Below are 22,350 nucleotides of genomic sequence, written 5' to 3' on the forward strand. Positions count from 1 at the left end.
TTAAAATTTTTATATTTTATATTGCTTTTATAAGAGGAACATGAACAAGAGTTTCTTTAAAGACGAATTTATGAATTTGAAAACTATCCCTCCTTTGATTTTTTATCGGCGACTTATCACATTTTCCCGAATTTTCCTACATTTTTTCAAATATTTCGAAAAACATTTTTGAGAAAATTAAGGAAAATCTAGAAAAATTCCGGAAAAAAGTTTTACCAAAAATAGTTACTGCCTTTAGATCAGTATTAACTCTAATATGCTCAATTCATGTACGCTCTTCAACAATTTCAAATATTCGCATTTTTGTGAAATGAATTTGGTGAACCTATTACGTTTGTGGTACAATAACCATAAACGAATGGTACCATATCACCATAAAGTTTCCCGAGAAACAAAATTACAATGTATCGAGGATTTCTGAGTCCTTACAATTGATTGTCATAACTTACCAGATGACATGGTAAACCGAAAGCTAAATTGCTAACCGAAAACGCAATATTTCGATTGATACATAAATTTCTACATTTTGTATTTACCTATAGCATGTTTGAGTTCACTTCGCATAATTCTTGGTCATCAACAAAATGTGTAGATGAGATATGTAAATGTTTGAAGCAAATTTCTTAAAGTTACGCAAATTTTTAGAGTGCCACCACAGAACAGGAGCCATCATAACATTGACAATTTATCGGAATTTTGCCTCAGATAAGGCAATATTTAATTTGGCATAGCCCAGTGAATGTGATCGCAAGTTTTACGACTCCTTGTATGTAACACCTCTTCATAGTTTTCATGGAGAAATAAAGAATTATCTGACTCGGTTTAGTGAGTTGTTGAGTCTTTTACCATGGTGTAACACTAATAAGAACAACAGTTATGCATTACATATGAAATGACTATTTTCAATGGTTCATTCAGCTCATCACACTGAACAACTTATGCTATTAATTCACAGCAATTCGTTGTAACCAGTGATTATTTTGAAGAATTCCTTTTTGTAACAGAGATAAATTTCTCATTATTTAGACATGCCAGTTGTTTCGCTAAAGATGGGGCCAACTCTTAATCCAGCAGACATCAAAGAAGGTGATGGCGTTTACTTTGAGTGCGAAATAAAATCGAATCCCAAACCATACAAAATGGCCTGGTTTCATGATGTGAGTTACAGTTCCTTTTTTTTATAACAATCTTTATATTATGCAATAAATAGTAAAATTCGGTTCGGATCGTGCATCAGGCTTTCAACTCTTTCAAATCAAAAGTGTTGAGCGCTTACTAAATGGACTGTTTCAATCGGTGGAAGCTTAGAGGCATCGGCACTTAGCTAAAATTGTAGCCCACATTTGTGTGGGTCGTATTTCATGTTTGATGATATCTTTCCACCAGAATTCATTTTCAAAAATGTATGACTGCAATAACGACCACGAATGTGTTAGCTTTCAACAGAAATAAGATTTGGTTGTAGTTGTTTGACCGGCTCTGAGAAACGTCAGTTTAACGAAATTTACACAAACTGCTCAGTTTTCCCAGAGCTGGTCAAACTTCTACAACTAAATCTTATTTCTGTTGAAAGCTAACACATTCGGCTAAAGTCTAGTTCACCGGCACTCGCTAAAAGTAACTTTTGACTGTTCCAATGAGTTAAAAATGACTGAAAAATGAATAATCAGCTAAAAAACCAGCGCGGAAAAAAAAAATAAAAAAACAAAAATTTGAAATTTTTTGAAAAAAAAAAATTGTGTCACGTATATTTGTATATATCGAGCATATTGATCCATATCGAGTATATTCGTATATATCGAGTATATTCATCCATATCGAGTATATTCATCCATATCGAGTATATTAATCCATATCGAGTATATTCATCCATATCGAGTATATTCATCCATATCGAGTATATTCGTATATATCGAGCATATTCGTATATATCGAGCATATTCGTATATATCGAGTATATTCATTCATATCGAATATATTCATTCATATCGAGTATATTCATCCATATCGAGTATATTCATCCATATCGAGTATATTCATCCATATCGAGTATATTCATCCATATCGAGTATATTCGTATATATCGAGTATATTCGTATATATCGAGTATATTAGTATATATCGAGTATATTCGTATATGTCGAGTATATTCGTATATATCGAGTATATTCGTATATATCGAGCATATTCGTATATATCGAGCATATTCGTATATATCGAGCATATTCGTATATATCGAGCATATTCGTATATATCGAGCATATTCGTATATATCGAGCATATTCATCCATATCGAGTATATTAATCCATATCGAGTATATTCATCCATATCGAGTATATTCGTATATATCGAGTATATTCGTATATATCGAGTATATTAGTATATATCGAGTATATTCGTATATATCGAGTATATTCGTATATATCGAGCATATTCGTATATATCGAGCATATTCGTATATATCGAGCATATTCGTATATATCGAGCATATTCGTATATATCGAGCATATTCGTATATATCGAGTATATTCATCCATATCGAGCATATTCATTCATATCGAATATATTCATCCATATCGAGTATATTCATCCATATCGAGTATATTCATCCATATCGAGTATATTCATCCATATCGAGTATATTCATCCATATCGAGTATATTCGTATATATCGAGCATATTCGTATATATCGAGCATATTCGTATATATCGAGCATATTCGTATATATCGAGTATATTCATTCATATCGAATATATTCATTCATATCGAGTATATTCATCCATATCGAGTATATTCATCCATATCGAGTATATTCATCCATATCGAGTATATTCATCCATATCGAGTATATTCGTATATATCGAGTATATTCGTATATATCGAGTATATTAGTATATATCGAGTATATTCGTATATGTCGAGTATATTCGTATATATCGAGTATATTCGTATATATCGAGCATATTCGTATATATCGAGCATATTCGTATATATCGAGCATATTCGTATATATCGAGCATATTCGTATATATCGAGCATATTCGTATATATCGAGCATATTCATCCATATCGAGTATATTAATCCATATCGAGTATATTCATCCATATCGAGTATATTCGTATATATCGAGTATATTCGTATATATCGAGTATATTAGTATATATCGAGTATATTCGTATATATCGAGTATATTCGTATATATCGAGCATATTCGTATATATCGAGCATATTCGTATATATCGAGCATATTCGTATATATCGAGCATATTCGTATATATCGAGCATATTCGTATATATCGAGCATATTCGTATATATCGAGCATATTCGTATATATCGAGTATATTCATCCATATCGAGCATATTCATTCATATCGAATATATTCATCCATATCGAGTATATTCATCCATATCGAGTATATTCATCCATATCGAGTATATTCATCCATATCGAGTATATTCATCCATATCGAGTATATTCGTATATATCGAGCATATTCGTATATATCGAGCATATTCGTATATATCGAGCATATTCGTATATATCGAGCATATTCGTAAATATCGAGCATATTTGTATATATCGAGCATATTCGTATATATCGAGCATATTCGTATATATCGAGCATATTCGTATACGGAAAAAAAAAGAAATATTCAATACCAATTTAATGTAAAAAATTGGTATCGAATATATAAATATTTGTGGCGAATATATTAGATAAACATTTGTAGCAAATATTTAACTATATTCGTTACAAATATATAAATATTTGTCCGAAATATATTTAATTATTTGCCACAAATATTTTTTTAATAATTCGTCATAAATAATTAAATATATTTGTAACAAATATTTACATATTTGCTACAAATATTTATATATTTGTAACGAATATATTTTGAAATAATTTGTCACAAATAATTAAATATAATTATGACAAGCAAATTACCTGAAATTTTGTGACAAATATAAATATATTTGTCACAACTATAAATATATTTCTAGCAAACAATTCTTTCCAAATCTTTTTTTTCCGTGTATATATCGAGCATATTCGTATATATTGAGCATATTCGAATATATCAAGCATATTCGTATATATTGAGCATGTTCGTATATATTGAGCATATTCGTATATATCGAGCATATTCGTATATATCGAGTATATTCGTATGGGAAAAGTCTATAATACTTGATTGTAAGGTTGAAACGAGATTTATATTATATTGAAGTGAGAGTTAGCGCCGCAGGCCGTGAAACATATTGAAAAATAAAAAAGCGGGGTCGAGGGGCGGCAGCCCCCGCATAGGGGGGTCAAGGGGGGAGTATCCTCCCTTGTAGAGTCGATGGTGTGCTGTGGCTAAGTCGATTTTTTTTTTCGAGCAGTCAAAAGTCACTTTTAGGGGGTGCCGGTGAACTAGACTTTTGCCCAGTAAACTAGTCGTTACATGTGTGCGACAAAAATTTCGACTGGGAAAAGTTCAAATATTTCATTCAATATAACAGCTGTCAGAATGCTTGGGACACGAAATATCAGATCCTACATAAAACAAAAATGTGATAATACCTAATTTTTGATCGCTGTATGCTTTTCAGCAAAGCACCGATGTCTTAAAATACGATGTCCTGTTAAATTTGAATTGGCTGTAAATGAAACCCTTATTCATTGAACGGCGTTATGTTAAATTAGCTGTGTCCTGGAGCATAACTTTCTCGGCTGGAAAGTTGATAAGCGGCCGAAAACGTTACTTTCTCGGCTGTTAAGACGCATATCTTTTATACTCGAAAATTCATCACGTTTCTCATTCGATTCAAATTACAGTAATCTCCTTCGCTCTGCTAATTTTGCTTTGCATGACGACGATTTACTAATCTACCACTCAATGCCTTCATTACATCGTACATAATTATTTTCAAATATTCCAGGGAACGGAGCTGCATCAAAATGTTGGCGGTGGCATTATATTAACCGAACAATCGCTTGTATTGCAAAGTGTAACACGAGCATCAGCAGGTGATTACACATGCTTAGCTGCAAATACGGAAGGAAGAGGAACTAGTAATCCAGTCACATTGCGTGTACGATGTAAGTTTACAACTCAATTCGACTAAAGAAATTGTGTTACAGTACTAGGTCCCACCTGTTGGGTGGGTCAGATCCCTTGACTGTTTGTCTGAGCTTCTCAATAGTATTTTTGTTGGCAATGATTTATTGATCTATTTCAATGAAATGTAATTTTGTATGTTGATGGCCACAAAAACGCATTTAGAAGAAGAACTACTAGACTGGTCTAAAAAATCTCTCATTATGATTTAATTCTGTTTAGTTTCAATGAAAATCTTTTATATACTGAAACTTTGTATATAAAATGCCCCGGTAAAAGTGACGTATGTTTTCAATAAAATTTAAACTCGTGTGAATTGCGGCCCTCGCTTTGCTCTGGCCGCAAACTTCACACTCTTTAATTTTGGTTCTGTTTATTCGGTTTTGTTTACCAGGCAAAATCAAATAACAAGACTCCAGTTATCGTTTTAACAAAGAGTAGAAAAGGCTTCTTTTGAGAACTACTCGCAGTTGGTGGAACCGATACCACCCATTTTCGAACTTGAGCTGAGGATTTCAATACTTCGTCGATTAAAAATAAAGTTTTTGAAAAATTTTAACATTTAACGTTTTTTCATCACATTTCCATGCATTTTTAATCATAGTGAACGTGTTACGTACGGTGTATTTTCTTTTGTAAAACCCATGACTTACAGTCAAGGGAATAAGTATGATAATAGCCGATACATGGTATTCGCTTAATGCTTTAGTCACGATAGGTTTCATAGGGTTGCTTTTTACTTGTACTCACGGTTTACAGCTGAATTTCGTTTGCTGTGTTTGGTTAAACTGTCTTTACAGTTTTACGTTAAACGTTTTATTGTTTAAATATTAGCTGTTTAACTGGGAATTCTCAAACGAATGCTGTAACAACTCATACAAATTCCATATCAACACTGTTTTGAGTGTTGTAATATCACATCAAACGGGTGCTGAAATAAGTCACTTTACAACACTAAAATGAGTGCTGAAAAGAGTCGTATTTCAATTCTCGGTGGCACAAAGCTATGTGATCGATCAAATTTGAAGAGTGATTGTTTACAATGAAAATTATGATTTTTTGTGCTCTTGTCTATTTCAGTTCTCGGTTGGCACAAAGCATGATGTGTTACACGTATTGTAATGTTGATTTTTTCAGCACTAGACCCAAGTTTTCCTTACGAGCGGAGCGACTTGTAACACAACATACTATTTTCGCCTTCGGCTCTGTCTGGAAACCTCTCACACGCTAAAAAAGACTTATAGTCCGTGGTACGAATAATATTTTTCATATCAGACGGAGAAAAAGTGCTCTTTGGGTCATAGGTATGAAAAAGTACTTTCCACTCAATAACTAACCATTATGCAACTCAGCATCATAATGTTCGAAAACATAAGGCCACAGGCACTCGATGTCATAAATAAGTATTTTTACAACCCCATATTCATGAAGGCAACAAAAGTTCCTCATTTCGCCAATGAGTTCAGAAAAATATTTGTTCTCGACTATTTTTAGCAACTTAATGTGTGTCGGGAAGTTATAGTTAGTACGTTTCATAGTTAACACCCAATTAGGACGACAGAAAAAAAAGTATTCGGTAACACCATGAAAAGAAATCGTACACAAAAACTGAAGAGTTCAGAAACAAATTTTTAGTCAACCCGAATCCCTGAAGTTTGTAAATTTCGTATACATAACAACAACAATGAACGTTCGCCCACTCGTGCAAAATTTTCATAATTGGGTTGTTCGGTTTGAAAGAAAATTTTATAATGGTCAGTATGGCTGCAAGACTTCAGCTGACAATAATGTTATACCAAGAGTATTAAACGAACAAACTTACAATAAAAGTCTTCAGTGTGAACATTTTTAATGCTGCAGGGCAAAATGTGAAAAAAAGATCAGCTGTAGAAAATTTCTCAATTTTATGTAATTTTCCCTTGAAATAATTACCTACGCAGTGTTGGGGAATGTACGCTAATCTTTGCTCGCCAAATTTTCATATACGACCAGGTAGTTGCTTTGAGCTCCACACATTTCCTTCTTTATGCAAAATATTTCGTATTATTGTGCGTTAATTGTTTTAGAAAATAGAATTACCCAAAAACGAATTGTGAGTAACCCGAGTAACCACTCTGACTTTAAAGCGCGGTAAGAGATTCTCGATGAAATGTTCGAAATTTATGAATTTACATTCAAAATGATTTGTGCCACCGAGAATTGAAATACGACGGATCTCTGTACCTATAACTAGATTGAAAAGTCCAAAATTTCGCTCCGCTCGTATGAAAAACTTGGGTCTAGTGCTGAAAAAATCAACTTTGCAATACACCGAATACCGAAATCCGAAATAGTTCTACTAGCAATTGTTAATATTACATCCCAAACGTCTGAATCTACTGTAAAGAACAGTTAACAGGCGAGAGGTATATAAAATTAGCAATGATAAACTCAGAAATGTTAATTTAGATATCAAAACCACAATTAATACGCCTATTCGACAATTGTGGTTGAACATTTCATTTGATTGTGTGTATTGGATCCGACAATGTACATATAGATCTGCATAGCATATTTTCCCCTTGAACAATTGCAGATGCTCCAATATGTACAACATTTCAAAATGAATTACTTGGGGCATTAAAACACGAAACACTATCATTGAAATGTGAGGTAGATGCATCTCCACCGGCTGAATCATTTCATTGGACATTTAATTCGTCGGGCGAGCAAACAGAACTGCCATCACGTCTGCATTCCAGCGAGGTAAAAATTTTAAAATAATTTTTTCAGCTTCCGCTTCTTCGTCTTCTTTAACATTCTATTTGGCTTTCATCTGTGTTGTTTAACTTTGCTTCGTTATTTTATTTGTTTGTTAATTTTAAATCATTTCATTTCTGGATATTAGACCGGATTTTCTCGTTTAAATTATACGCCGACAACTGATTTAGATTACGGGACCATCTCGTGCTGGGCAAGGAACGCGATTGGTCTGCAAAGAATGCCGTGCACATTTCAAATCGTTGCTGCAGGTAATTTATTATGTAACGGTTTGAGTGGTTCTGTTTCATACTTTGTCCTTTGGTACATATTGTTCTGCCACCCGGGTACGAATAGTCGCAGTAGTATAAATTCTATTCGCACCCTGCAAATTTCTGAAGTGTACTCTTACGGCTGCTACCCTAGAGTTCATGCTTTGTGAATGGCACCTTAAAATTATAAGGTGACACACAGACCCGAGTATGGCAATAGTATTTTCGTAACAGATAGATGTGTACTAAATCGATACAATGATTCCAACAATACATTGCAACGTTAACAGGAGGCTTAACGAAATGCCGGCTTGAAGCGATGACTTGGCTGAATAAACTTCTGAAGAAAGTTAAGACGGTTACACGAAGATTTTTTTCCCTCAAATTAAGTGTGACGGACTGAAAACAAATAAAATTGTTCTGCGAGTCTCAACGTTGACAAGTCAATGTTGAGCTTACGCTTGCTCGCTTCTTTTATATGTTCCGAGGGCTTTACATGAAGTTGTCTCTCTCGGAAAATTTACACATAAGCTCCAACATATGAAACTTCCTGCACATAAACGCTACTAATGTTTTCCATGTAAATGTTACAGTCACAGGCAACACTTGCATACGATGCTCTCTGTCTTATTCTGGAAACAATATTTAAACGATTAATATTTGTGCATTACATGCAGCTAACTGCTGATTGTATAATGTGTTAGGTGCAGTAGACAATAAACGTTGCTTCCATTTTTATAAGAAAAACATATTTTAGGAAAGCTTAATGCAGTGTCAAGTAAGGTTATGTAGAATTTAGGTAAGTTTGTCATGTGCATCATATTAGTGATGACATATTATGCAAGATAATAGGACAAATGAAAAGCATGTAGAGCCTGTGTTCACCTAAGGGAAGTGAAAGAAAATAGAATGTGGCATTTTGTGTAAAAAAAAGTGAAAATTATGATTTCCATAAAATAATCCTTTCTTAAAGTAAAATTTAATCTTGTAATGTGTGTGTTGAAATTCGAATAAAGTTTCAAGGCACAGTTTTCAAAGTTTAATAAAAGAAACTTTCATTTTACGAACTAAAACATGTCATTCACTACATATACCTCCAACAGTGCGAGGTAAAGTTTACATATTACATACACCACTGTGATGAGCTCAAATTTGCTCAACAAACCAATCGGCTGCTTCCCAGTTTAATTTATGTGGTAAAGTAGTAGATTATGCCCTTGCTTACTTTCGACAAAATTTTTATTAGATATAAATTGTTAAGAAAAGGAGGTCAGACCAGGCCATCAATCTAACCTGTAAAAACGTGGGTCTTCTCAATACAACTATTTTAAATACGTACATCAATGGCGTTATGGTTAACTCGTTCCCTTTCCATTATTCGATTAAGTTGCCAGTGTGAGGATTCGAAACTCAACCGCAGAAAAAAGATCGGTGGTCAGACGTGTACACAAATACACAGCTGGCTAAATCGGTTCAAATCTGTTTCAGTTGTGTATGACACAGCTAACTGGTCAATATATTGTTGGGAGCTGTGGGTATTCTACTACTACTGCGTTAAGTGGGTTTAGTACTGCTATAGGTACTAAGGCGAAATAATCAAAAACCCTTCTGAGTATAAAATACTTTGAAGGCGTGGTTCGGAATGCATGTTAAGTATGTGGTCCCTAATGCTAGGTCATACAATAACATGTATGCAAATCATTAGCTTTCTCAGCACTGGTAGCCGAGCCTGTCACTTAAGTGTGATTGACTGATGATGTGATTTAATTCGGTGTAATGTAGATGTTTACTGACGCGGTGTTTTTCTGGTAATTCAGTCCATGTAGAGTTACTAGAGATCCGCATAAACATGTATGTATAAAACAAATGTTACATCCTAATCGTAGACCAATACAGATTCTGATTAACTTCTTGTATACGGACTGGAATGTTTTAAGAAATAATTGAATGTAGCCAAGCATTTGATTCTTTACAATATAATCAATTTGACCTTTCTCAAAAAGTGGTGCGCCGAGTAAATTCTAGTCTTCCATCTTCACTGTAGTTGGACAAAAATTTCTTTTTGCAGGAAGACCATTCGGTCTGCAAAACTGTACCGTTTTCAATCAATCGTCAGATTCACTTCAAGTGGAATGTGTCGAAGGGTTTAACGGCGGACTTCCGCAAGCATTTTTCTTGGAATTGATAGAACTATCGGATCGGCGGTTAGTTAGAAATTTGAGCATAGAGGTAAGTGAATTGAGTGATTTTACGGTCAAAATGCGTCAACACAATGTTTTTTCCAACAGCATCCGCCGGTGGCTTTCTTCATTGATAACTTGGAGCCGAATTATTCTTACCGAATAATAATGTTTGCCGTAAATGCTAAAGGTCGATCGGAACCAACAATTATTGACGACATTACGTTCAAAGGGATTGCAACATTCACAGGTAATATTAATTATGTTTATCAGAATTACATCACAGAGAGTGTTTTGTGGTTTTTAACTTTAAACTTTTGCTGTATGCTGTATGTATGTCAGAATTTTGAACGATAATGTTCAAACGAAAACGCTAAAATCAAAATTCATTTGTCAGATTAAGTTATCGCATAAACCTGGAGCGATGCGAAATCAATCGGCTCGATATTAACCAGAGTTTCACAGCGCTGTACAGACTTTGTTATTTTTGTTGAGTTTCGTGTAATTTTAGTGTAGCCTCCAAGCCAACGTCAGTGAAATTATTATGTATTGTGCGATACACGAAGCAATTATGGGTATAGATGTAGGACAAATTGTTGAGAGTTCATTTGAATTTCCAAATGACACTAAGTCGCTGTTCATTTTCTTGATCTCCCTACTCGAGTACTCTTTATTACGACACTGAGTTCACTTTCTTGTTCGTGCTACACATCTTCTGCCCTTTATTGGATTAGCGTTTAAGAAATGATTTTACAAACTGAAATTGTAGAACTCTACTTTTTCTGATTAATGATGCACGACGTAATTAATATCGGTGCCAATCAGAAACGTTGCACTCTTCATCTTGAATTTATGCTGAGGTGGAACTAAACTAATTCATTAATGTAGACGCATAACGCTATTAACTTACGCTGCTGTTATACCTTTTACGGTGCAAGCATTTCGAATGAGTTTTTTCATGCTTGTCGACGATAATGGAAAGAAGAAACTTCCGTTTAGTTAATTCGTCGGGGTATGTACTCAGATGGTTGTTAACATTAATTCATGATCCCTTTGTTATAAAAGGAATTATCGTTCCGGATAAACAAACAAAATATTTTCGTGCTGTCTTGGCTGACATATTAATTGGTGGTATATTGACTTTAGTGCTCGACTAGCGATCTAGTGTCTCTAGTTCGATTTCGTTTCATATCTCAGGCATAGACATAAAATCGTTTTACGTGATATGGCAATGTAAATAGCGGTTTGCTCATATGAAATATGCATTTACATTGCCTATTCACGGTGGCGGGACATTTCCACACCGTCAATATCGTCAGGAACGATAATATCGTTTTTTTGGACGATACTATCGTCTAAAAAACGATACTATCGCCTAAAAAACGATAATATCGTTTTTAGACGATAGTATCGTCCAAAAAAACGATAATATCGTTTTTTGGAAGATAGTATCGTCTCAAAAACGATATTATCGTTTTTTGAACGATAATATCGACAATAAAACGATATTATCGCCCAAAAAATTTTCATCCAGGACGATAATATCGTCTAAATTGAAAAATTCTAAAATATTGTCTGGACGATAGTATCGTTTTCTTGTCGATATTATCGTTCAAAAACGATATTATCGTTTTCTGGACGATATTACCGTTCTAGAAAATCTAATGGATATTTTCGTTTTCTGTACGATAATATCGTCCAAAACGATAATATCGTCCTGGGCGATATTATCGTTTAGTTTTGGGTGGTAACATTGGACTCAATTTTACTCAAAGGTGCAGCAAGAACCGAATTCTCTTCCAAAATATCGAAAAACAATTGTCAGAGGAAATCACCTACACATCAGTGTTTAAAAAAGGCGTTTAGTTCGTCCCTAAATAATTCATCTTTTTACGAAATGAATACCAACTTTGATTGTACATAAAAAGCGTTTTAACACGCCGAGCGATCCGGCCCATTGCCCCGGAGCGAAGCGGAGGGCCGCAATGCGAGCCGGGCGCCGGAACGGTGTCGGAACTTAGGAGTTAATTTTTTTTTCTCGCATCGTCTCATAATTAGTCTGTGTAATTTTTCTATATAAAATTTAAATTTACGGAACCAAATGAACCAATTTCTAATATAAATATATATTCCGTCTATATGCCGTCTATAAAAAGGTGTTTATCTACAAGATTTTGTGTTTCGTCTTCAACAACCATCCAGAACGATAATATCGCCCAGGACGATATTATCGTCTAGAATGTTTATTTTAAATAAATTAAAAACGATATTATCGTCCCAAAAATTATCGCCCAGGACGATAATTTGTTCAGAAAAAGAAAATAACGATAATATCGTCCAGCGGATATTTTCATCCAGGACGATATTATCGTCAAAAAAATGATATTATCGTTTTTTGAAAAAACGATAGTATCGTCCAAAAAAACGATATTATCGTTTTTTTAATATCGTCAAGAAAACGATAATATCGTCCTGAAAATATTTTAAAATTTATAATTTTAGACGATATTATCGTCCTGGATGAAATTTTTTTGGACGATAATATCGTTTTTTTGGACGATAGTATCGTCTAAAAAACGATAATATCGATTTTGAGACGATACTATCGTCCAAAAAACGATACTATCGTCCAAAGAACGATACTATCGTTTTTTAGACGATACTATCGTCTAAAAAACGATAATATCGTTCCTGACGATATTGACCGTGTAGTTATGTCGCCTCATCCCTATTTACGTATAGCGTACGTCCACGATTCTAAATTTTTATTTTTACGAGTGGAAATACAGCCATCCCCTTTGGGTAGGGCCATAATGTCGCCACTCGTCAAACTAAAAATTTGGAACGTCGGACGTAATGTACTATTTTGTGTACATCAGAAGCAATTTTTTATGTACGAAATGATCGAAATGTTTGTGAACGACTCGTTGTTCCAAAAACGAAAAGTTAAAAAAAAAACTTGAAAATATGTTTAAGCCAAACCGTATATTAAAGCCAAACATTAATGTTTTCACCCATTTTGCTGAATGAGCATTTCAACAATATTTTTTGTAAAGTTCACTTAAATTCTGCTTCCTGGATATTTTATTAATATACCGGTGAATTTTGAATGAGTATACCCATATATAAACGATGATTTGTTGCAATGAACTACAAATTTTCTACAAAAGACTTGTGTTATTAATTTAAATTACGTGTGTACGTTCGTTGTCTCCTTAACATAAAATGTAAAATATGCAAAGAGTTTCGGATAGAAAGAGAGAAACGATGATTGATGTGATGTTATACATATTGTGCTTGCTTCACTGAAACAAATTGTGGCACTGCAACATCAAACACGAAGTCTTACTTAATATAATAAAATAAAGTGAAGCGACAGCAACAACAGGGCTGGCTATATGTACATTACGGATGCATACAATTTATAGATAACATCATCTTCAGTGCATTTTCATCATTGCCACTCCATTCTAGATATATGTATTTATATCACTCCAACAACAACTTATATCCGGCTGGATTAAGTTAGATTTTGTTTAAATAAGCAATATCATTGAAAAAATATTCTCTTTCTGTTTGCTGAAACTTTCATTGAATACCATTTATCGAATAATGATGGCACGAGTTGAATCATAAAAGTTTAATAATAGATGATAAATTTGAGCAGCCAAATTGAATTGAATCTGATGGTAAAAAAAGAGCCACTTTTTGGGTGGCAATTCAGCAAGAAGTTCCAAAAAGGTTATTGATATTTTCGGTCGCCCACAAGATTAACGTTTAATGAGTGTAAATAAAAAAAAAATTGTCTGACACTGCAATAAATTGCTTCGATAAAAGGGAATGACTGTGCATTAAAATCAATGGATTTGAAAAGAAATTTAACTAAATTTTAGATACTGGAAATTGACTCTTTGTTGTTAATATATTCAAAAGACCTATGACGTGGACGTATGCATTGTATAAGGTTATTCATCAACAACAATAACACGAAAATCCTTTCACAGTAGACATAAATATATTGTGGAAATGATTCTTGCCATCTTGTTATTGAAAACTTTGTAGTATTCATGCCAACTGCATATGCTCTCATCGTCTTATCGATAGATTAGCATTTGCTATCCATTAGCAATTCTTTTTCGTCCTTTCAATTATTTATGTATTATTCAAACGTACAGTGGCAGTGGTAAACTGGTTAGCAAGTCGAATTATGCCAACAGTGCATTGAATATGACGCAAATTATCAAGGTAAACAATTGTCGTTGCAACACTGGTAAATGCATATAACGATATAACTAAAACACATATCGTAGTCGTCACTAAACGTTCGCTACATAAAAAGTTTGTGGACTAGCTGTTGACTTGCTGTTTGGTTTTTATATACAGACAAGCAAGACGTTAGATTTTCTAGCATAAATTGAATACTAAAAGCAGTTTTTTAAGAACGCTACAGCTAGAGGCAATGCAGCTGATCCATCCAAACAATCCAAATACGTCTTTATACGGTTTTACCACCACCAAGTGATTGTGTTACAGCTTCAACAGTATAAACAGTTTTGATTGTATGTGTAGATCAGCTGAAAAACAGCTGAAGCAAATTCATGCTTAATTTTCACTGCTCCGAATGTCTGAGTTTCTGAAGTTTAATTTGACAAAATATCCTTGAGTTAATCTAACTCGAACAAAATAACAAATAATTTTCAAAATATTTCTTTATTTGCATTCCCTATCGAATTGTCTTTAAAATGAGCCATCACAACACAAATTCGACTGTGGTTCAACTCTTCTATTTTTGAATTATTGAAGTTTCCAATTTGCCCTTAAAAATGACCATCGACTTCGGTCACATACTAAATAAAAGACAAGTTTTTACTTTTTCCAAACTTTTTTTTATTTTATCATGATAGCATGGACCGTATAGAGTATCAGTCATAAACACTCAAAAGAGTAAAAGTGACGCAAGTCCATGTGCATACTTCCAAAACAACTGATATCGCTGGATGTGACGCATTCTTGTGCGCTTGTACGCAAAAACTGTAACAGGAAAAATTTGACCAAAGAAATTCTAGAAACAAAATTTTACCAAAAAAATTTTGCGTCACAAAGTGGCAGATGATTCGGACGTATTAGGACGTATTCTTGCCTATTTTAAAAAATTTCTTAAAAGTACTTTCCTCAACATCCACTTGTGACGCAAAATTTTTTTGGTAAAATTTTGTTTCTAGAATTTCTTTGGTCAAATTTTTCCTGTTACAGTTTTTGCGTACAAGCGCAGAATGCGTCACATCCAGCGATATCAGTTGTTTTGGAAGTATGCACATGGACTTGCGTCACTTTTACTCTTTTGTGTGTTTTTGACTGATATCAGTTCTTTTGGAAGAATTAGTAGATTGAAAAATTTAAAAAATGTAAAAATTTGACCAAAAAATTTTAAAAGTTTGAAAAATTTTAAAAATTCGAAAAATTTGAAAAATTTGAAAAGTTTGAAAAAATTGAAAAATTTGAAAAAATTTATAAATTTTTGAAAAATTTGAAAATTTAAAAAAATGAAAAATTTTAACTTTAGAAATTTTTTAAAATTTTGAAAATTTAAAAAATTTTGAAAATTTTGAAAAATTTTGAAAAAATTTCAAAATTTTTAAAAAATTTCAAAATATTTGAGGCGAGCAGAGCTTACCAAAAGCGAACAAATTTGTTCTACCATACCCATCCACTCACACACACTTAAAGGTGTTCTTATATGGGGCTTATATGGGAACTTCGAGGAGCCCTAGCTCCGAAACAAGGCCGGTTCCCCCCAAATTTTTTTTTTCTGGAATGTCTTAGAATGACGACTAGAATCTACTCCCAAAATTTCAACAAAATCTAAAGAAGACTTTAGAAGATAGGAAACACGGACGGACGGACGGACGGACTAACAAAGTAACGTAGGATTTTTTCATTTCGTTTAAAGTACTGAAATTGACCAAAATGTATGGAAATGGGGCTTCTTGGAAGATTTTTTGCGTGGCCAAATTTTAAGCTGCAAGAACGTGTGATAGCTCGTTGAACTCGTACGGACGCCTAGTTTTTTTTAATGGTAATTTGGAGTCATTTGTATTTGAATTGTGGAACTTCAATATTTGCTGTATATATGGTTCTGCAGTCTACGACAAAAATTTTTTTTTGAAATTTTTTCTAGTAATAGGACTTGCGTCACGGGCGCTATGCTAACGCGCGCCCATGTATAATAACAAAATACCAGGCGAAAATATGATAAAGCTTTGTTTGTGTAGGTGAGAATGGTCCAATGTACCGCTACTCGAACAATTTTGAGTTTTTGATTTTTCGCCACCTGAAGGCTATAGGTCAAAATAAGTTTGAAAATTATTTCTGAACCCATTGAGTAGGGAGCACTTTAGCCTACAAGTTTTAATTACTAAAATTTGAGTGTTTTTGCTATGATAGGACAGTACTCACTAATATCACTATTATAATATGATCTATAAGCAGACTTGAATATTTGTCAAAAAACATAGCTAACGCCGACCCGTACGAAACACCTATTCGTATCAAAAGCCTTTAATGTGAAACTCTTCATTTCTCTTACTTCATTTTCTTCTCTGCTGAAAAACTATTCTTCTTTAAAATCACTTACATTATCCACTCTTTGCCTTGTTATCATATACAACTAAATTGCCGGAGGCAATATAGACAGCCCCGTACGAAGACAAATTTCATAAATTCCTATTTAAACAGCTATATACCGCTATATTTAACTATATTTCACTATAAATAAACATTTCACAGATAAATATATGCTATTATATAGCTCTATATGCCTGTTAGGAGACCGGAAATAGTACCGACGCTTTACATTCGTTAATACCTTTCAAACAAAAAAAAATCATGAAATTCGGTCAAAATTTACTCGAGATATTGACAAAATACTCCACGTTCACTGTACTTCCGAGTAGCTGATTGGTACGGTCAATACCTATCTAATAAAGCTAAAACAGACGAAATATGTTCAAATGTGGCCGACCTACAAGCAAAAACTGCTTGCCGCCCTGTGCCTGTTCCACACCAAGGGGTCTAACTCAAGAGTCGGCCATCCGATTTCCATAAACTTTTTTTTTGTCGATCGGTATTGTAAATACCTTTTATTCGATGTATCATTTACGAGTATAGCGTTTAAATGTCCGGAGATATCTTCGAAAAACCGTAAAGCACTTATTGGGCCCCAGCTCAGGAGGGGTCGATCCAAAATCACTCATATTCGAACTTAGCCTGTCTTTTGACATTACCAAACGGGAAAAAAAAGAATTTTCAAAATCGGATGCGTTTTACTCAAGTTATCGTGCAGACAGACAGACGGACAGACGGACAGACAGACGGACATTTTTTTTCGCGGATTTGGCATCTCTAGACAACCACAATAGGTTTCCCCTTACTCAGGGAGTCCAATTCGACGTGTTACAAACGTATGCGTAAACCTATAAGACCCCAGTACTTCGTACGGGTCTAAAAATATTTATTTCAACTCAAGTATGTGTTTGCGCTAAACTAATAATTGGTATACTATGCAACTACATTTACAGGTCAATCAAATGGACTGAAAATCTCATTACCGCCGATTCTAGCTTCTCTTACATTAATTGCTGCTATTCTTTTCGCAGTGGTGTGCATAGTATTAGCTACATTGTATCGAAAATACGACAGCAAGTAAGTGTTTCACCTCAATAATATTCACACTTTTTTTAATTTTTCGTATTATGTGGATCGTTATGCATGCTAAATTCCAGATTTTAATGCTTTTTGCGGTGTAGGGATGAAAAGTCTAATGTGCAGTTTAGTGATCCGATGCTAAGTGAATAATCGCACGAAATGTCACGTTCTCGGCTTAGACTTGGATCAGTTAAAATCATACCATATTGTCGAGAAATAATGAAATTTCTCTGATAAAAATTAACTAAATCGTTTGCTGGCGGGACATTTCTACATTGTCAATATCGTCAGGAACGATATTATCTTTCATAAAACGATATTATCGTCCTGTGAACGACAGTATCGTTTTATCAACGATATCATCGTCTAAAAAACGATATTATCGTCCACGCAACGACAATATCCGTTACTGTCGATATTGACTAACCGTGTAGTAATGTTGCCTCTCCAATCGTTTTTCCAAATTAAATTGAGATTCAGTTTGGTCATTTCTTTTTTGAGTGAAATGAACATCACTGTTAACCATCCATAGGAGTAGAGAGTGCTCAAAACATTCATTTGTACGTATCGGATAAGAGCGGAACGACAATAAATGCATTATTTGTTGTACACAGGAATGCTGAAGCGAATCTAAAATCAACGAAAAACCACATACAGCTTCCAGTGAAACTTTCAGACTGTCAATTGAATCCGCCAGTGCGAGATCTCAGTGGAACGTTGAAATCGAATCCAGCTGACGACTTGCATCGGGAACGACCGCAATTTATGGAACCGCTTGACGATGACACAGATCCAGATGTAATACCGAATCAATACGGTAAGTGGAAAAGTTTGAATATCACAAAATGTTATTTTTGATGAATAGAGATAGTAAATGTGGGGCTATACCACGGCTATTCGCCATGGTATTATGTCAATGATATGTGTGTGTCGGTATCTGAATAATGTATATGATTGGTGATGTTTGCTTTTGCTGATTGTGATTCCATTACTGCATATATGCACAAAGTGGTTTCGAGCATAAAATTGTAAATTGGCAGGACAGGTGAAAAGCAATGTGTGCCTCTGCAGAAAAATAAAATAAAAATGACAAACGCAAAAAGTATGTCAACCAAATTTCAATTCAATTTTACAGTTGACGAACGTTCCAATATTTTATTTTATTTTTTGCAAACATTAGACGTCTGTAATTCATTCATTGGACTTTTTCTCGTAATTCTACATCGAGCACTTAAAATTTTCCAAATTGTCCAGACGACACCGGCATCTATAATATAGTTTCACAGAAATATTCACCGGATGCTTTACGGCTTACCCGCTATTTTCATTCGTATGATAATGTTTCGAACACATTGAAGACAGATTTATTTGAATAAACTTTGCCATTCAGTACGTATATTATCAATTGACAAACTTGGAAAGCTCAACTTTCACACAGAAGTTCCGTCTTTGTTGAAGAGGAGTTGTGAGTGTTGTTCGTACTTTGCGGTTTTATCTGGGGATAAGTGTTTGCAAGAGCAGGTAATGTGAGTGACAGGTACATACTATACATACAGAAAAGCTTAAGTTAGTAATCCCGTTCCATTACATGCATGTGTGAAAGAGAACCGCCAAAATGATTTTTTGTCTCGGGTACACTTAGGAATTTCAATTTTTGTTTCAAAAGTGCGCGACACATAAAAGCAAATGCCATCTCTCAAGTTTATTATTGCAAGAGATTGCCGGACAACGCGAAAAGGATGATCGAGTCTGTCACATTCAGATGTAAATGCTCTTGCAGCAATTGAGGAAGGCAAAAAGTATGAATCATTGAATCATCAAGAGCACGAACGAGTCTGCTTTGACTTTGACAAAAATAGTTATTTACCTGACAAGGGATAAAAAGTTGATAAGTAGAGCTTTCGTTGATCCGAGGCGAAGCCGAGGTCAATAAACACATGAAAAAGAAACTTTTCAACTTTTATTCCGACCTTTGTAATGGATTTTACATGCTGTGTGGGCGTCGAAAGTTCATGAAATGGAAAGACCGATTTGCGACCCGCAAACATGTAAAAAAAATTAAAACTAGAAACAAATCAAAAATAAGACGACACTTTGTACACATCATGGGCGCGCGTTAGCATAGCCCCCGTGACGCAAGTCCTATTACTAGAAAAAATTAAAAAAAAAAATTTTGTCGTAGACTGCAGAACCATATATACAGCAAATATTGAAGTTCTACAATTCAAAGACAAATGACTCCAAATTACCATTACAAAAAACTAGGCGTCCGTACGAGTTCAACGAGCTATCACACGTTCTTGCAGCTTAAAATTTGGCCACGCAAAAAATCTTCCAAGAAGCCCCATTTCCATACATTTTGGTCAATTTCAGTACTTTAAACGAAATGAAAAAATCCTACGTTACTTTGTTAGTCCGTCCGTCCGTCCGTCCGTCCGTCCGTGTTTCCTATCTTCTAAAGTCTTCTTTAGATTTTGTTGGGAGTAGATTCTAGTCGTCATTCTAAGACATTCCAGAAAAAAAAATTGGGGCTAACCGGCCTCGTTTCGGAGCTAGGGCTCCTCGAAGTTCCCATATAGGCCCCATATAAGAACACCTTTAAGTGTGTGTGTAGATGGGTATGGTAAAACAAATTTGTTCGCTTTTGGTATTTGGTAAGCTCTGCTCGCCTCAATTTTTTTTCCTAAATTTAGTATTTTTCAAAATTTTTAAATTTTTCAAAATTTTTAAACTTTTCAAAATTTTTTACATTTTTCAAAATTTTTCAAATTTTTCAAAATTTTTCAAAATTTTTCAAATTTTTTTACATTTTTCAAATTTTTTTACATTTTTCAAATTTTTCAAAATTTTTTAAATTTTTCAGAATTTTTAAAAATTTTTCAAATTTTTCAAAATTTTCAAAAATTTTCAAAATTTTTTAAATTTTTTAAAAATTTTTTTCAAATTTTTCAAATTTTTCAAAATTTTTCAAAAATTTTCTAAATTTTTAAAATTTTTAAAATTTTTAAAATTTTTAAAATTTTTAAAATTTATTTTTTCAAATTTTTCAAATTTTTCAAAATTTTCAAATTTTTCAAATTTTTTAAATTTTTTAAATTTGTTTAATTTTTTTAAATTTTTTAAATTTTTAATTTTTTTTTCAATCTACTAATTCTTCCAAAAGAACTGATATCAGTCAAAAACACTCAAAATAGTAAAAGTTACGCAAGACCCTGTGCATACTTCCAAAACAACTGATATTGCTGGAGGTGACGCATTCTGCGCTTGTACGCAAAAACTGTAACAGCAAAAATTTGACCAAAGAAATTCTAGAAACAAAATTTTACCAAAAAAATTTTGCGTCACAAGTGGCAGATGTTGAGGAAAGTACTTTTAAGAAATTTTTTAAAATAGGCAAGAATATGTCCTAATACGTCCGAACCATCTGCCACTTTGTGACGCAAAATTTTTTTGGTAAAATTTTGTTTCTAGAATTTCTTTGGTCAAATTTTTGCTGTTACAGTTTTTGCGTACAAGCGCAGAATGCGTCACCTCCAGCGATATCAGTTGTTTTGGAAGTATGCACAGGGACTTGCGTAACTTTTACTATTTTGAGTGTTTTTGACTGATTTACATTCAAATCAAGTCTTGCAATTTCAACATAAAAAGATGTTCACGGAAGATGCTCAACGCACGAAACGTCGAAGCAATATTCTAATGGAAATGATCTTACCAACCAACGAATCAAAAAAGAAAATGGAAATTACATTTTTTTTTTATTTATATGCAGTTATCGTATTTGAAACTTCGTTTTGTGATGCTATAAAATCGTTGGTGTTATATAAATGTATAGCGATGATGTTAAATCTTCTCTTGTTCGAAAATATTCGATCTGATGGATTTGTAATTTCCTCTTACAGCGTAAATGCAATAAGATGAGAGCAATCTGTTCTGATTTGATTGGGCTTAAAAGATGATTGGGTCGGTTGCTCTAACATTTAAATTCAATTATAATGAAACCGAAATCTCATTTTGAATGAAGATATTGTAAATGACGTCGATAAAATATAATTAGCGGTTATTGTAACATTTTCTTTATCCGATTCCTATCCCAGCTCCACACAAATTATTATTGTTGTTGACACTAAATCACGTTGATCTCATTTTGAAGAAGAGTGAATGTTCTGGTCGACAATTATTTTTACATTCTTTTGTTTTCCCTAGGGTCGAAAGTAGGTTATTACGTTATTGCACACCTATAGTCAAAACAAAAAAAACGGTTTAGGTTTCAATAGCATGTGAAATCCATTACATAACTCGGGATGCAAAAAATAAAAGTCCAGTTATCGTGAGTTTATTGACCTCG

The 22,350-nt window shown here is 33.7% G+C and overlaps 1 protein-coding gene across 1 annotated transcript in view; it reads left to right on the forward strand.

Annotated features, from left to right (window-relative positions):
* LOC119067993 (hemicentin-1-like) overlaps positions 1-22,350 on the forward strand; it is a 130,257-nt gene that overhangs the window by 104,507 nt on the left and 3,400 nt on the right. The window contains exons 9-16 of the mRNA XM_037171354.1: positions 1,027-1,157; positions 4,932-5,091; positions 7,686-7,855; positions 7,998-8,121; positions 10,190-10,350; positions 10,410-10,551; positions 17,879-18,002; positions 18,620-18,822. Of these exons, the coding sequence (XP_037027249.1) occupies positions 1,027-1,157; positions 4,932-5,091; positions 7,686-7,855; positions 7,998-8,121; positions 10,190-10,350; positions 10,410-10,551; positions 17,879-18,002; positions 18,620-18,822 (1,215 nt within the window). The remainder of the gene's footprint in view (positions 1-1,026; positions 1,158-4,931; positions 5,092-7,685; positions 7,856-7,997; positions 8,122-10,189; positions 10,351-10,409; positions 10,552-17,878; positions 18,003-18,619; positions 18,823-22,350) is intronic.

The sequence above is a fragment of the Bradysia coprophila genome, assembly GCF_014529535.1.
Source record: "Bradysia coprophila strain Holo2 chromosome X unlocalized genomic scaffold, BU_Bcop_v1 contig_132, whole genome shotgun sequence".
Lineage (NCBI taxonomy): Eukaryota > Metazoa > Arthropoda > Insecta > Diptera > Sciaridae > Bradysia > Bradysia coprophila.